The 14,345-nt window shown below is 34.5% G+C and overlaps 2 protein-coding genes across 7 annotated transcripts in view; one reads left to right on the top strand and one right to left on the bottom strand.

Annotated features, from left to right (window-relative positions):
- The window catches only part of SERINC1 (serine incorporator 1), a 36,152-nt gene extending 28,986 nt beyond the window's left edge, over window positions 1–7,166 (top strand). The window contains exons 6-10 of the mRNA XM_045499441.1: window positions 1,279–1,448; window positions 1,558–1,648; window positions 3,474–3,618; window positions 3,733–3,963; window positions 5,599–7,166. Of these exons, the coding sequence (XP_045355397.1) occupies window positions 1,279–1,448; window positions 1,558–1,648; window positions 3,474–3,618; window positions 3,733–3,963; window positions 5,599–5,734 (773 nt within the window). The 3' untranslated portion in view covers window positions 5,735–7,166. The remainder of the gene's footprint in view (window positions 1–1,278; window positions 1,449–1,557; window positions 1,649–3,473; window positions 3,619–3,732; window positions 3,964–5,598) is intronic.
- Window positions 6,995–14,345, bottom strand: part of HSF2 (heat shock transcription factor 2) — a 41,315-nt gene continuing 33,964 nt past the window's right edge. For 3 of the 6 annotated variants that reach the window (XM_045499434.1, XM_045499437.1, XM_045499436.1), the window contains 2 exons: window positions 13,097–13,181; window positions 11,613–12,626 (listed from right to left, as the gene is read on the bottom strand). In XM_045499434.1, coding sequence (XP_045355390.1) covers window positions 12,334–12,626; window positions 13,097–13,181 — 378 coding nt within the window. In that variant the 3' untranslated portion in view covers window positions 11,613–12,333. Of the gene's footprint in view, window positions 10,189–11,612; window positions 12,627–13,096; window positions 13,182–14,345 lie in introns of those variants that run through there. The other 3 variants (XM_045499439.1, XM_045499440.1, XM_045499438.1) reach the window with 2 other exon arrangements.

The raw sequence follows: 14,345 nt of genomic DNA, 5'->3' as shown, positions 1-14,345 counted from the left end.
AGGTAGATAAAATATCAAAGGGATTTGGGCTGCTAGAAATAAACAGTGGCATAAGGCATAAACATCAGCATGCAGAAAGAATATAAAGAGCGACTCTAGAAAATTTCATTTTATGTAAGTGGAAAGATCCACCTAAGGGGATTCTTGTAGTAGTGTGATTAATGTGTATTTATTTATAATGATGATCTTGGGTCCTATGGTTATACTGCAAAACACGGATCAAAAACTGAGGGAAGAAAACCAGGTTAAGTGTATAGTCAGTCAATCCTTGTGCAAATAGTAGGGACTATGATGAAGACCCTCCCTAAGATGCATAGATGCTGCTCAGTTTCATACAATCGTTGCCTTATGGAAACGTGAACTCAGTATTGCTTAATTTTTTTCTGATTTCTTTAAAGAGAAGCCATAAATCTAAAATTTTATGTGAAGTGATCTGAGTTTCAGCTAAATATTTTAATTCGGAGTGAAAGCTGTATCATTGTATCTGCTAGCCTAATATTTCTCTCACACAGTTTGTGGTATTTGATCTCGGTGGTTAAAACAAAGAGTTTAGTATTCAAAGAAATAAGCTTCAGTTATTTGGAAAATTCAGTGTTCTAGAACACCCCATTCTTTAGTTCAAATTTAATGCAAGAGTTTCTGTTTTGTTCCCTGCTCCACCAGCGCTTGGAACTTTGTAGGCATTCAATAAATATTTGTTGGGTGGATCCCCATCTGGCACATCTGCATAAACACCTGTGTATATGGAGCACACACAATAGCACAAAAACACACTGTGTATGTTTTAATTTACAAAGGAGAAACTAGGTTGTCTTATTAATCTTACATAATAAAAAATGTTTAAAGATATTAATATGGGAAAGCCTTGTTTTGTGGGCTTAGCATTAGCAATGAAAGTTTTGTTTCTCAGTGTCATTTGTAACTAAACAATTATGGTTAAGTAATTTTCCTTTTATTTTTCTATATTTTGAAAATAATGACTAATGTACGTGAATGTGTTTGTAGTGGAGATATTACTATTAATAAAATACTTAGTCTGTTACTAACTTAATGTCCTTGAAAATACTATAGTGAGCTATATATGTGAAGACTATAAAATTTTCTGTGATAAAGTTCAGAAATAATATTCTTCCCTGCTTTTATAGCCTGCATAATGCTGACAATGTTAGTTGCTTAAAATACATTTTAGAGTAAAAAGTTTGTTTTTAAAATGAGCCCTATGCCTAATTCCTAATATTCATGATCAATTCTAATTGTCCAATTATATTTCCTTCACAGCATTGTTATCAGCTACAGCTCTGAATTATCTGCTGTCTTTAGTTGCTATCGTCCTATTCTTTGTTTACTATACTCATCCAGCCAGTTGTTCAGAAAATAAAGCATTCATCAGTGTCAACATGCTCCTCTGCCTTGGTGCTTCTGTAATGTCTATACTGCCCAAAATCCAAGTATGCTCTTTATATCATTAGTTTTTATGAAGCTTCCATTTTTCTGAGTTTTCTTAAATTTTGAATGATGTCAGAATATTTATTTGTCTTGCTTAATTTTTCTTTGTAGGAATCACAACCAAGATCTGGTTTGTTACAGTCTTCAGTAATTACAGTCTACACGATGTATTTGACATGGTCTGCTATGACCAATGAACCAGGTATGTTTTGTTTGCTTGAGTTTCTTTTTAATGAATTCTGAAACTTTTTTTTTTTCAGAAATGGTCATTTTATGAAATTAAGTCATTTAAAAAATAAGCCTCTAGAGGAATAAACCGTATGGAAATAATACCATTTTCATCTTTGATGTATCACTGTATTTTTTTTTTTTACTTTGTTTCTTTCATTAACAAAATTATAAGAGAGTATATGAAAATTATAACAAATATACCTAATTTGTACTGCCATATTTGCGATAGTATATATACAATATCACAAAAGAAAGTATACAAGAAAGAAAAGCTGTTAAAATGCTCCTTGATTCAGTGGTAAACAGTATAATTCTTTTACTTATTAAAATACTATTTCTGCCTGTGAGTACCTTGCAAGTGAATATAATAGGGCTTTGTAATGAATTTTTTTTAATGTTTACTTATTTTTTTTAATACTTATTTTTTTTTTTCTTCAATGTTTATTTATTTTTGGGACAGAGAGGGACACAGCATGAACGGGGGAGGGGCAGAGAGAGAGGGAGACACAGAATCGGAAACAGGCTCCAGGCTCTGAGCCATCAGCCCAGAGCCCGATGCGGGGCTCGAACTCACGGACCGCGAGATCGTGACCTGGCTGAAGTCGGACGCTCAACCGACTGCGCCACCCAGGCGCCCCTTAATACTTATTTTTGAGGGAGAGAGACAGAGTCTGAGCAGGGGAGGTGCAGAGAGGGAGACACAGAATCCAAAGCAGGCTCCAGGGTCTGAGCTGTCAGTACAGAGCCTGACACAGGGCTTGAACCCACAAGCCGTGAGATCATGACCTGAGCTGTAGCTGGACACGTATCCACCTGAGCCACCCAGGTGCCCCTAATGAATCTTTATAGGCCTGTTACATTGCATTCCACGAGACCAACTTGTTTCACCCTAAATGATATATATTGGCTTCTAATCTCATGGAATATCATTTGGCGTGAAACAAGTTAGTGAGAAATTAGTTACTAATTTTGAAAAGGAAGAAAATGGTCTCTTTTACTTAGAAAATTATAAAATATCTGAATCTGATTTCAAGCTCATAAACTTAGTAGGTAATTTATCACTAGTCGGAGAAAGGCTTTTTTTTATTATTAGAGAAAGATTAGATTTGTTCAGGTATTTAAGTGGTTAGAAGAAATTTTTTAGTAATTATTCTTAAAATGGCTCTAAGAATCGGTTTTTTCCCCCCTAATTAAGGATTGTTTTCATTAATAAGATGGTAATTGACCTATCTGGCTTCGTGAAAAACATTTTGCATACTTTAGTGAACACTACACAAACTTTAATTTTTTCATATAAGAATACAGAGGAGATCATTATGACTTAATTGGACTTACCACAAAAGCATTTGCTAAAATTCTAATAACTGGTAATTTTATGTGTAAGCTACCTTGCTTATGTAGCAATGTATTTTGACAAGTGGATAAATTTCATTAAAGTAACTTGTTCTCTTACAATATATGTTAGGAGAAACCATTCTGTTTTAGTTTAGAACATCTGAATTTTTATTCCTAACTCTACTAGAGTTTTATTATACTTTGGAAAGGTTATCTAAATTTCACCTGTTTCTTGATCAGTAGAAAGCTTAAAAATATTTCCGCTCTTACATGAGGTTTAAAATGAAATTACTCGATTTTTCCAAGCACCTCTATAAAATTAGCAGTGTAATATTTAAGTCTCATTAATAAATAGCAGTTATCTTAAAGAGTTAAAGAAGAAAAACAACAACTGTAACTAGGACCTGAAAAATACTTTCTATAGTGTTCTAACATTAATTCGACCTTAATTTACATTACAGAAACAAACTGCAACCCAAGTCTACTAAGCATAATTGGGTACAATACAACAAGCACTATTCCAAAGGAAGGGCAGTCTGTCCAGTGGTGGCATGCTCAAGGAATTATAGGACTAATCCTCTTTTTATTGTGTGTATTTTATTCAAGGTAAGAAAAATTGTGCATTTTTTTAACAAGAAATCTAGCCTTTCATTTAAAAATCATTTTTTAAAAAACACCCTTTTTCCTTCTCTCTTTCTTCCTTAACTATCTTTCATGCAGCATCCGCACTTCAAACAATAGTCAGGTTAATAAATTGACTCTAACAAGTGATGAATCAACATTAATAGAAGATGGTGGAGCCAGAAGTGATGGATCACTGGAGGATGGAGATGATGTTCACCGAGCTGTAGATAATGAAAGGGATGGTGTTACTTACAGTTATTCCTTCTTTCACTTCATGCTTTTCTTGGCTTCACTTTATATCATGATGACCCTTACCAACTGGTACAGGTAATTACATTTCATGAAAACTTTGCATGTGGAAATTTCGATGTTTTTCATGATACCATCACAAAACATATGGTATGAAGTACTTTTTAACCTCCAGTGTACTTCAAAATTTACATCTAAGTGAGATCAGTATGAGAAATGCAGACTACCTTGCTTTGGCATTGACAAATATTCCATATCTTGATGAGATTAAAATAGAAAGCTTCAGATTTTTTACTAACATTTTTTTACAGAAATACCATGTTGATGGTTGATACACAATGGTTTTCCTAATTTTTTAAATACTGTTAACCCAATTCCTGACATAGTGGAAGATACCTTTTCTGTTTTGTTCAAACTGTCTTTAAAAGCACTAAAGTTCTCAGAATTGAGGTGAAATACATTAATGTAGATTAATGCAAAGAACATGGCTACTTTAAAATTGGATTCTCTTCAAAGCTGTAATGTATACTTTTTTAGCACTTAATAATACATAAGTCTTTTTCCAGTAATAGGAAGGTAGTTATTAGTATTTCTGTTTTCAAAAATTCTAATTTTGTCAAAATGATTACTGAAAGATTCCATTTAAGATTCAAGTTGAACTATATGGTTTGGGCAGTTCTGTTTTGAATACTTTTTAATGCATAGTACCCTTACAACTTGTAAGAAGACTAATAAAAAAAGATGTAGGAAAAAGATTATTCATTTTGAGGGCAGTCTTTACTGGCATTTATTATTGAAGTATTTTTAAGAATTCCTACACTGCAGGAACATATTAAATGATGAGAATCCATGTAGTTCTCAATAATTCACAGCTTTGGCTGTCAGATAATAGTAAACGTTAAGAATTTAGATCGGGGTGCCTGACAGGCTCAGAGGGGCATGCGACTCTATCTTGGGGTTTTGAGTTCAAGCCCCACATTGGGTGTAGAGATTACTTAAAAAATCTTAAAAAAAAACTTTAGATCAAAAAAATAAAAAACTTTAGATCAAAAAAAAAAAAAAACTTTAGATCAAAAATATTTTTGGTATGTTTCATCTGCACAAAAACCAGTTAAATTTGAGATGTATTTTCTTTCCAGTGTCTTAAATCTGAGAAGGCTAAAGTGGGAGAGTGGTTCCCATATACACTTGGAACAGATTATATTTTTTACACAGGATAGGACATTTCACTTACCCAGAAGTTACACAACTCCATTTCTCTGTATCTCAGAACTACTAAGCCAGAAATACAGGTTCCCCCCATTTTCTCAAAGTTGGTGTTACACTACTACACTTTTATAAAAGATTACGTTGGTATAGGTTTTTGTTACTTAAACGCAAATAGAATTTCTGCCTTTAAGAAAAAAGCCACTTCCCTTACTCATGTAGTTTTGTAAAAGCAAACTGGCCTGACATAAACTTTTGGAAAGTGGGGACTGTACATAAAGAACATCTGAGTATCAGTAAAAGAGCGACCTCGGAGGCCTGCGTCCTTTCCTCCTTTAAAGGAAACATTGAATTTTACCTTCACATTTGCTATTAATGTAGTATGGCTAGCAGGGCAGCAGATTAGCCCAGAAGTTGTATGTCTGTTATCACAAACTGTGTACAAAGAACACTTAGGAAGTAAGCTAAATAACATGATGGCTGATAATCCAACCCTTTAAATTTTAGGTATGAGCCTTCTCGTGAGATGAAAAGTCAGTGGACAGCAGTCTGGGTGAAAATCTCTTCTAGTTGGATCGGCATTGTGTTGTATGTTTGGACACTAGTGGCACCACTTGTTCTTACAAATCGTGATTTTGACTGAACAGGACTTATGGCATGAAAGTCCCACTTGGATCATTGCTTGTTTGAGATTAACAGTATTCCCAACTTTTGTAAAGTTGTGTATGTGTGTGCTTCCCATGTAACTTCTCCAGTGTTCTGGCATGAATTAGATTTTATCGCTTGCCATTTTATTCATTATATTCTTGCCATATGCATTGATATATGTGTTAGAATGAATCACAAAGGGAGAGATTTAGGAATCTGTTGGTGAGTTAGGAAAAGTGGACATTGTTAGGTTTATCCTTAGTTCTATGCCTGTGAAGTTAAGAGTAAAAATAAAACTGCTTGACAGTTTGATTTTTAAATTCTGCTATCTAAGCTGTTTTAGAAAGTATAAAAGGAAATGTATGGCTGCCTTTTGAAATGTTTGATGCCTTGCCCTACAAGAGACTGCAAAGAACGTGGCTATTGTAAAATTGTGTAAGCAAGTCACTTAAATGCCAGTTGTCTGAATAATCTTTTCAGGTTTTCCCTGTAGATTATGATGGAGATTGAGACACTGGAGCTTTCAGAGAAAGATTGGTAGTGGTGGGTTACTATATTGAATACCCAAATAGGCTGTAATCTTCCCTGTGTAGAGATAGCCTTTCATACAAACATAGTGAACTTCGTTTTGGTTATTATGAACATATGCAGAAGTATAGGTTCATTGGAGATGTTAGAACTCTGAAGGATTTAGACAAAGCTTTTGAAAATGATAATCATGGGTTAGAAGGCAGTTGTTGAAAATGACTGTGAACGTCCATTTTTAAAATCGAAAGTGGTAAACTTTTGATAGGACAGGAAGAAACTGCAATATACTAGGCTTGAGGAGACACTTAACATAAAATCTCATCCAAACCTTCATTTTATAAGTAAGAAGAAACTGAAGCTCAGATTTCTAAAATCTGTGGCCAAGCTGGGAAATCCCAGGTTTCCCAAAAATAGCTGGCATTTTTTGGCATTTAAAAATAACTTCTATTCAAATACATGCATAATAGATTTTATACCTCATTAGTGGTGGATAATTTATATTTGCTGGTGTCCAGCTTGCCTTCTACCCATGAACTGAGGCCAGAATGACAGAATGCTATAGAATATAAACTGCTTACAGTACATTTTACAGCTCAGAAGATATTTAAAATGCTTTTGTATTTGCTGCCATCTAATTAAAATATATAGTTTATGATAATCTTTCAACCTGAAAAATCAAGCTGTATGACAGTTAACTTAGAAACTTAGTTACTTGTACACATCATTAGTGTCTTAATGGATCTTAAAAGCTACATTTCCTTCTTTTAAGGTATTTATTAATGTAAATGAAATATATAACAATTCAACTTAATTCCCCAACTTTATTCTGGGTGTTGATATTGTGTTCCATCATTTTGAATGGCTGTGTTCTATCTCTAAATAAATGAATTCAAGACAAAGTGTGTGGTGTATTAATTCTTTAGCAACCCAAATTTAGGTGGCTGTAATACTCAGACCTACTTTTCCTCCTGCGTATAAAAGAACCTGAAACAAGAAGGTTAACTGTCCATTTTGTGTCCTGAAAAACTGAATTGTTTTAAAGGTGGTAGTTACATCACACCCTTTTTTGGTCCTCTGTAAGTGGCACCTGAAATTGGATCTCAGGTAATTAAGGTGATGTTCTCCTAAAGAACCTTTAGTGGGTGGACCAGTTTAATTTGGAGAATATATTTAATTGATTAGATAGCTATTATACACCTGCTGTGTCCTGTTGGCATTTTTTCCTAAGTTGCAAATTGATGCTTTCTGACACAAAATGGTATTTAAAAAAGTCTCTTACAGGGGGGCGCCTGGATGCCTCACTTAAGCGTCCATCTCTTGATCTCAGCTCAGGTCTTGAGCTCAGGGTCATGAGTTCAAGCTCCCATGTGGGGCTGAAGCCTACTTAAAGTCCCTTACCAAGGAGGGAGGGGGGAATAAGAATATAATTGTAAATGAGTACTCTATTCCATTTAGTCCAAGGTTTAGTGAAATGGTCTGATTCCCCCAATATTATGGGCAAGACAATGCCTATAAAATTCTTGGGCATTTATTCAGAAAAATCTTATGTTCACACGGAATCCTGTACACACGGAATCCTGTACCTGAATGCTTATCACTTTATTTGCAATAGCCCAGACTAACAACCCAGAAGTCCCTCAACTGGTGAATTTAGTTTAAACACACAGTGGTACATCCATATCATGGAATACTAACTATAAGACAAGAGTAAACTGTTGGTACACAAAACAACTCGACTGGATCTCCAGGGAGGTATCCTGGGTAAAAACAGCCAATCCCAAAAGGTTACAAAGGATCATTTCATTTATATCAACATGCTTTCAATGATGCAAATAAAGAAATGGGAATTCGTGGTCTTTGGAACCAGGGATGAAGAGAGAAATCTTGGTGGATGGGTTAAATGATTATTTTACAAGAAGTTGCCAAACTTAGAGTCACTGTACCATTTCATATTCACACCACTGATGTATGAACAATTCATTTTCTTTGCATCCTTGCCAGCCTTTGTCACTATCTCCTATTTTAGCCGTTATGATAAGAACATTGTGTTATCTCAATTGTCGTTTTAACTTGCCTTTCCCAAATGGCTAGTGATGTTGAGTATCTCTTCATGTGCTTATTTGCCATGTATATGTCCTCAGTAAAATGTTCATGCCTTTTGGCAATTCTAATTGGACAATTTGTTGAGTTTTGAGAGTTCATATATTCTAAATACTCATCCTTTATCAGATACATGGTTTGCAAATACTTTCTCCCAGTCTGTAGCTTTGTCTTTCCATCTTGACAGGGTCTTTTGCACAGCAAAAGTACTTAATTTTGATTAGCTTCAACTTATCAATTTTTAAAAGACCTTACCTTACACACGTCAGTTGTTTTGTAGTCCTTTATGTTAAACTTGTCACTAGGCCAGTTCACACTTTTTAGTACTGCCCTATGACAGCTCTGAAAGCATCCCCGTTTACTGAGCAGATGTTCTATTCTCCCACCTTTGATTTTCTGTGTTCTAAGATAAAGAGAACTTTTGTTCCTTTTTTAATGAACATATTAGGGTTCTCCCAGAGGAACAACCAGTAGGATATTCTGATGAGTGGTGAAAATGGCACTTCACCTCTGATCTTACTCCCAAACCCATAACCCCTGTCTAATCATGAGAAAAAGCATGGTAATCCCAAATTGAAGGTCACTACAAAATATGCCAGTGCTCCTCAAAACTGTAAAGGTCTAGTTTATTTGTACTGTAGTTAGTCTGACACCAGTTCCATGAAATTTGTTGATTTGCTTTATGGTCTAATATGCAACCAACTCTCAAATATTTCATGTGTGCTTGAAATGAACATTTAGGCTCTAATTCTTAAAAGTAACATTCTACATATGTTCATCACAGTATCATTAGGTCCATTTCCTAGTCTGCAGACTATTTTCACACTGAAACTTATCACCTGAGTATACCATCCCTATGAAAAACACCATGATCCACCCTAAAGGAACATTCAGCTGCTCTAAGTCCTATGCTGTCTCCTCTGGTCCTACTTTTATACCACAGTCCATATTGTTTTACAGGCAGTATACAGACTTCCTCTGGTAAATGAGAGTATTTAGAGGAATCACTTTCCAGATTTTCAATTTTCACGTTACTCCTTCCTCAATTTGGATCTGTGCGAAAAGATGCAAAAGGACATCAAGGCATCCCCCATCCCTCTTAGCGATTACTCTCCACATTTAACAAATATGTACCTCTTATGCATTCTGAATCTTACCAAGGCACTTTGGATAAAATCTCTTGAATATCCAATAAAGACACAATTTTTAAGTATTGGTGTGAAGGAAGGACATTGGGAATAAAGGTCCTTTTACAATTCAGGTAGTTTCTATTTTTTTGCTTTCACTGAAATAGAAGGATCATCTAAAGTCACCAGAGTTAATCATAATAAAATAGTTCTGGTATGTAATTCTGAAGGAATTCAGAGAATTGACACTGCTACAACAAAATTCTTCCATTCTCATACTTTTTTGTATTATAAATGAAGTTTCTTAGAGTTTTATACCTATGAAAACAAAAAGGAATAAAACTTATGCTCTTAATATTAGTAATATTCACCCCCAGATACAAAAAAAAAAATTGGGGAAAAACTCCCCCTCCCATCAAGACCTGTTCACTCCACTAAAAATATATTTCTGATAAAACTTATGTTTAATAACAGTTCACCAAAATATGGATGTTTTATTAGTGGACAGTAAGAGATCAACCAAAAAGAAAAAAAAGTTCCAAAGGCAGAACATAAAGTTTGTTCCCCACTCACCTGAAGTCTACAATGGGTGTCCAAGATTGATAGGTGGCTTTCTTCTAAGCAGTGATTCAGGAAGCCAAATTTCTTCCTCCTTGAATGTATGCTCAGAAGGCACATACTCCTCTGCATCAGGCTAGTGGAGGGGGGTAAAAGAGCAAGGAGGATTGCACAGGGGAGGTTTTCACAGACCAGACCTGAAGTTCTATTACATGACTTCTGATTTATATGGAACTCAGTTCCATAACCACCCTGTATACAAAGGTGGAAATAATCTAACTGAATGATCGAGAAAATGGCACTCACTTAACAGTCTCTGCCACATGTATTTATACACAGTTTTGATCAACTGTGTATTTATAACTGGAGACAAACTTCTTTAATGCTTAGAATCTTAAGGTTACAGGAAACAGTTTCAAATTTTGTTACAGAGAAGTGTGACAGTATCTTCAATGTATGACTCTCACAGATGATAAAAATGGGATAAAATTCTTTGGGAGAAGTAGAATAGATGATGATGGATATCAAATCACTGTGGTATTTAGATTCCTTTAGACACATTTTAAAAAGCACATAATTGCATTTTTAAACAGTAATGACTATTTTTAAATGGTAGTATTAACAACACCCTAAATTCCTTCCAACTAAGGATGAAAAATTTTAATTTCAACTTAAAAAGTGCTAGAATATATAAAGTTTTTCAAGATTTTTAGAATACTTCTAGAGCTCCAAAATGTCCCCAAAGAGAAGAAATTTCATCATATTCCACACTGAGGAAGGTAAGGGAATAAGAAAAGTCTCTAAAGTTGTATCCCTTCCCAGTCTCTAAATTCTTGTTCTCAACCTTAACGACCTCTACAAAAGTGACCTCTACAGCTTATGCAGAAATTTCTGGGGACAAAAGATGCCACTGTCAGAGCCAAATATTTTAGGATCTGCTAAGGAAGGGTTTCCTATCTCTGTGCTAGGTTTTCCTTTGAATTTTTACAACATAATAAGAGAAATTCCAAGATACGACAGAAGATGGCCAAGAGGAAGGTCATTATTTGTAATTCCTAATCAAACGGCCCTATCAAATATTCATATATAAATTGCACTATTTCCAGCCCTCTGCCTGAAGGTGGAATTCAACTTGATAAAAGAGGTGTCCTGGTCTTGCATTAATCTCCTGAACGACAGTTCTAAAGGGAGAAAGTGACTTAACTGTTTCATCTTCCCTAGGGGCAAAAATTATAGGCCTTTCTTTGGGTGGCATCCAGTGATAATGTTCTTACCTCATTTGGGACAATCAGAGGCATACTTCTCTCAGTTCTTTATTAGAAATATAGAAAGCAAGCCAGTATAATTTAATAAAGAACTTTAAAACACATTAAGTTTAGAGACCTTATATTCCTTCCTTGTTGCAAACAGCCTATCTTTTGAGGTGAGGCACAAAGATCTTGGTGTGACTCAATAATGGACAACAGACAGTTTACAATTTAAGTCTATCTACTTCCTATAAAAAAGAAAAATTTCTACATGTGGGTGTCACCTCTAAAGAAGACACATAACAGACACTAGTACGCAACATTCATTATATTTATTTTACTAAATAGTATGGTTCAAAAAAAACACAAACAAATCAGAAAACTTTTACTTAAAACTAGTCCAACGAGATGGATGGGGTTGATGCCATCCCATTCCCTTCTTTCTATGTATATGAAGCTGGAGCCATATCTGACAGCAAGCACTCAAGTATACTTTGCCTTTCCTGTTGAACATGAATGAACTTCTCTGAACAAGAGAGACAAATGAAGTTTTACAAGATACAGGCACTTTATGTTCCCAGTTTTTAAAAATAAGCCAAGTGAAAAATATTTAGTAAAAGTAACTTGGAACAGACAAAGCTTTAAGAGTTCTACCATTAGTTCTAGTGACTTACACTCAATGCAAACAGACAGCATCAAACAAGTAAAACAAACAAAAAAGTTTAACTGGGGTTAATGGGTATATATGTAAAAAAGAAATCCAATTTACTATAACTGGAGAAAAATGGCCATTTGAATCCAACTTAGAGATATACCAACAATGTGCATTAAATCTTGTGTACCTATGTAGCTGAGTAACATCTGAAAGCTTTGCAAGAGTGTGTAGGTGAGAAAAGCAAAAGGTGCTTTTGATTCCACAGTATCTGATTAAACAAAACAAAGCAATTTACAAAAAAAAGTACCAAATGATACTTTAAAATAAATAGTTCATCATTTTGATGAATATATACATGTAGAGTCCACTTCTTGGGGATTTAACTATCTAAAAGTGGCATATCACTATCCAGAGGTGCAGGAGCAAGTTCACATAAATAAAACAGTGTGGCTTCACTAGCTTCGGCTTCAGTCAATGGCTCCAGGCGAACAAGCTTACTTTGGGTTGGCTCTGGATCTAGGCTGCTATCCAGAAGCTCATCAACTTCTATGGGTTTATCTACAGAGGACATAACTTCTGATGATGCTGTACTCCCCTGTTCAACAGTAGAAGCAGGGTTCCCATCGAGGAATGCAAGAAGTGGAAAGGCAGTGTACTGGATAAGCTGCTTATCTATAATAAAGATTAGAAAAATGCTCTTTTATCACCAGCTTATACAGAGTTCAAGCTGAAGGTGGAAAAAATAAAAACAGATGTGCATATATATGCAATCAACTACCCTTATATATCCAAAACAAGAAATCTGACACTTTATGCCAGTAAATTTAAAAATGTACTAGTCAGAAAGGTTAAGTCTTTTATTCAACAATTACAATATGAGAATTCTTTCAGTTGTCCTAGAGTTAAATTAAAAAAAAAAAAAAAAAAAAAGACTTAAAGAACTATTACCTCACCAATTTAATTTTCTCTATCTGCTGAAACCTTGATACATTATGCACAGAATTGAGAACAGTATATTCTGTGTTCAACTGTTAAGTATGGCCAGACTTTCCATACTCAGATATAAACTTTCCTATTAGTTTCTATGTTAAGACTTTTAATTTTAAAAATCTGGAAAAAACTAATACTACATTTATACCTACCTGTTTTGGGTTTAGATTTTCTTCCCTCTTCTGAAACTGGCTGAACTACATTGTTCTTGGTAGTTTCTAATCCTTTATTCTCAGACTAAAAGAGAAAAAACCATATAAAAATACTTGTTTCATATTTTATGTAGTCTTAAAATATAGCATAAAATAAAGAACAGTATGTGAATACATTATCTGAAATATATGGGAACAGGGAGCACCAGAAAAGAGGAACTACAGAAAGAGATCTCAACAGGTAACAACACTGGTTAAAAAAACTATTGCTGTCATCAAGTGGATGAAACAAAGAACCTGAACTAGAATGACAGTAAGTATGAAAAGAGGGGACATTTCAACAGAACAGACAGAATTTGTCAAGGGTAAAATGAATCAAAGGGAATGAATGTCAAGGGAATGAATCAAAGATGGCTGGTTTCAAACTAATTAAGAGATAATTCTTTAAACAAACTCATCTTAAGCAGTTTTGATTAAAAATGTTATTACTCATTTCACTCACAAACAGAATATTTAGCATAACTGAACATATTTAGAGTAAGTAGCTCAGGATGACATGATGATATCCTTAAAAACTATAGATCTCTATAATTGGAAGCCTCAAAGTTGAGGTGAAATTGCTTCATTTCCTTTTTGAGACTCTTTCAGTTCTTTTCTGTTATTTAAATTGCTTCTTTCAACCATTGTCTTCTCTCCTCACATCTGATTGTAAAGGGGGATTAAACCATTAATGTTGTTTAGTTCTTCAATGCTCTTTTCCACGATGTTCAAACTGAGGTGCAGTGGTTCACAATTTTTCCTGAATAGCTGTAAGTCCCAGACACTTGCATGCTGGTTCAGTACATATGGTGTAAAAAACACACTAATTCCTATAATTCTCCTGATATTCATCATAAAATGAAGCAGTACAAGTTTCCAGGATTCAGACATAAGAATGGCCCCAACATATAATAAAACTAAACCTTCCGAAAAAGGAACATAAAAATATTTCTCATTTAGCAATCACAACAAATAAACAGTAATGCAAAAATACCATCTTCGTTTTTTACTTTTTAAAAAGTAGTTTCCAAGGATGCCGCTGTTACTCTAAAACATGAGAACCAGGATGACAAATGGGTTTCAAGTCCTATGCAAATTCTTGTTCATTAGTAGTGGCCACTTAGATTGCTCTACTGAGGAGTACAAGTATCCTGATTTATTAGGAAAGAGTGTGTAATCTATGTCAATAAAATACCTGTCATGAGCAAGG

The sequence above is a fragment of the Leopardus geoffroyi genome, chromosome B2 (genome assembly GCF_018350155.1).
Source record: "Leopardus geoffroyi isolate Oge1 chromosome B2, O.geoffroyi_Oge1_pat1.0, whole genome shotgun sequence".
Lineage (NCBI taxonomy): Eukaryota > Metazoa > Chordata > Mammalia > Carnivora > Felidae > Leopardus > Leopardus geoffroyi.
This window is presented reverse-complemented; position numbering and strand designations above follow the sequence as displayed.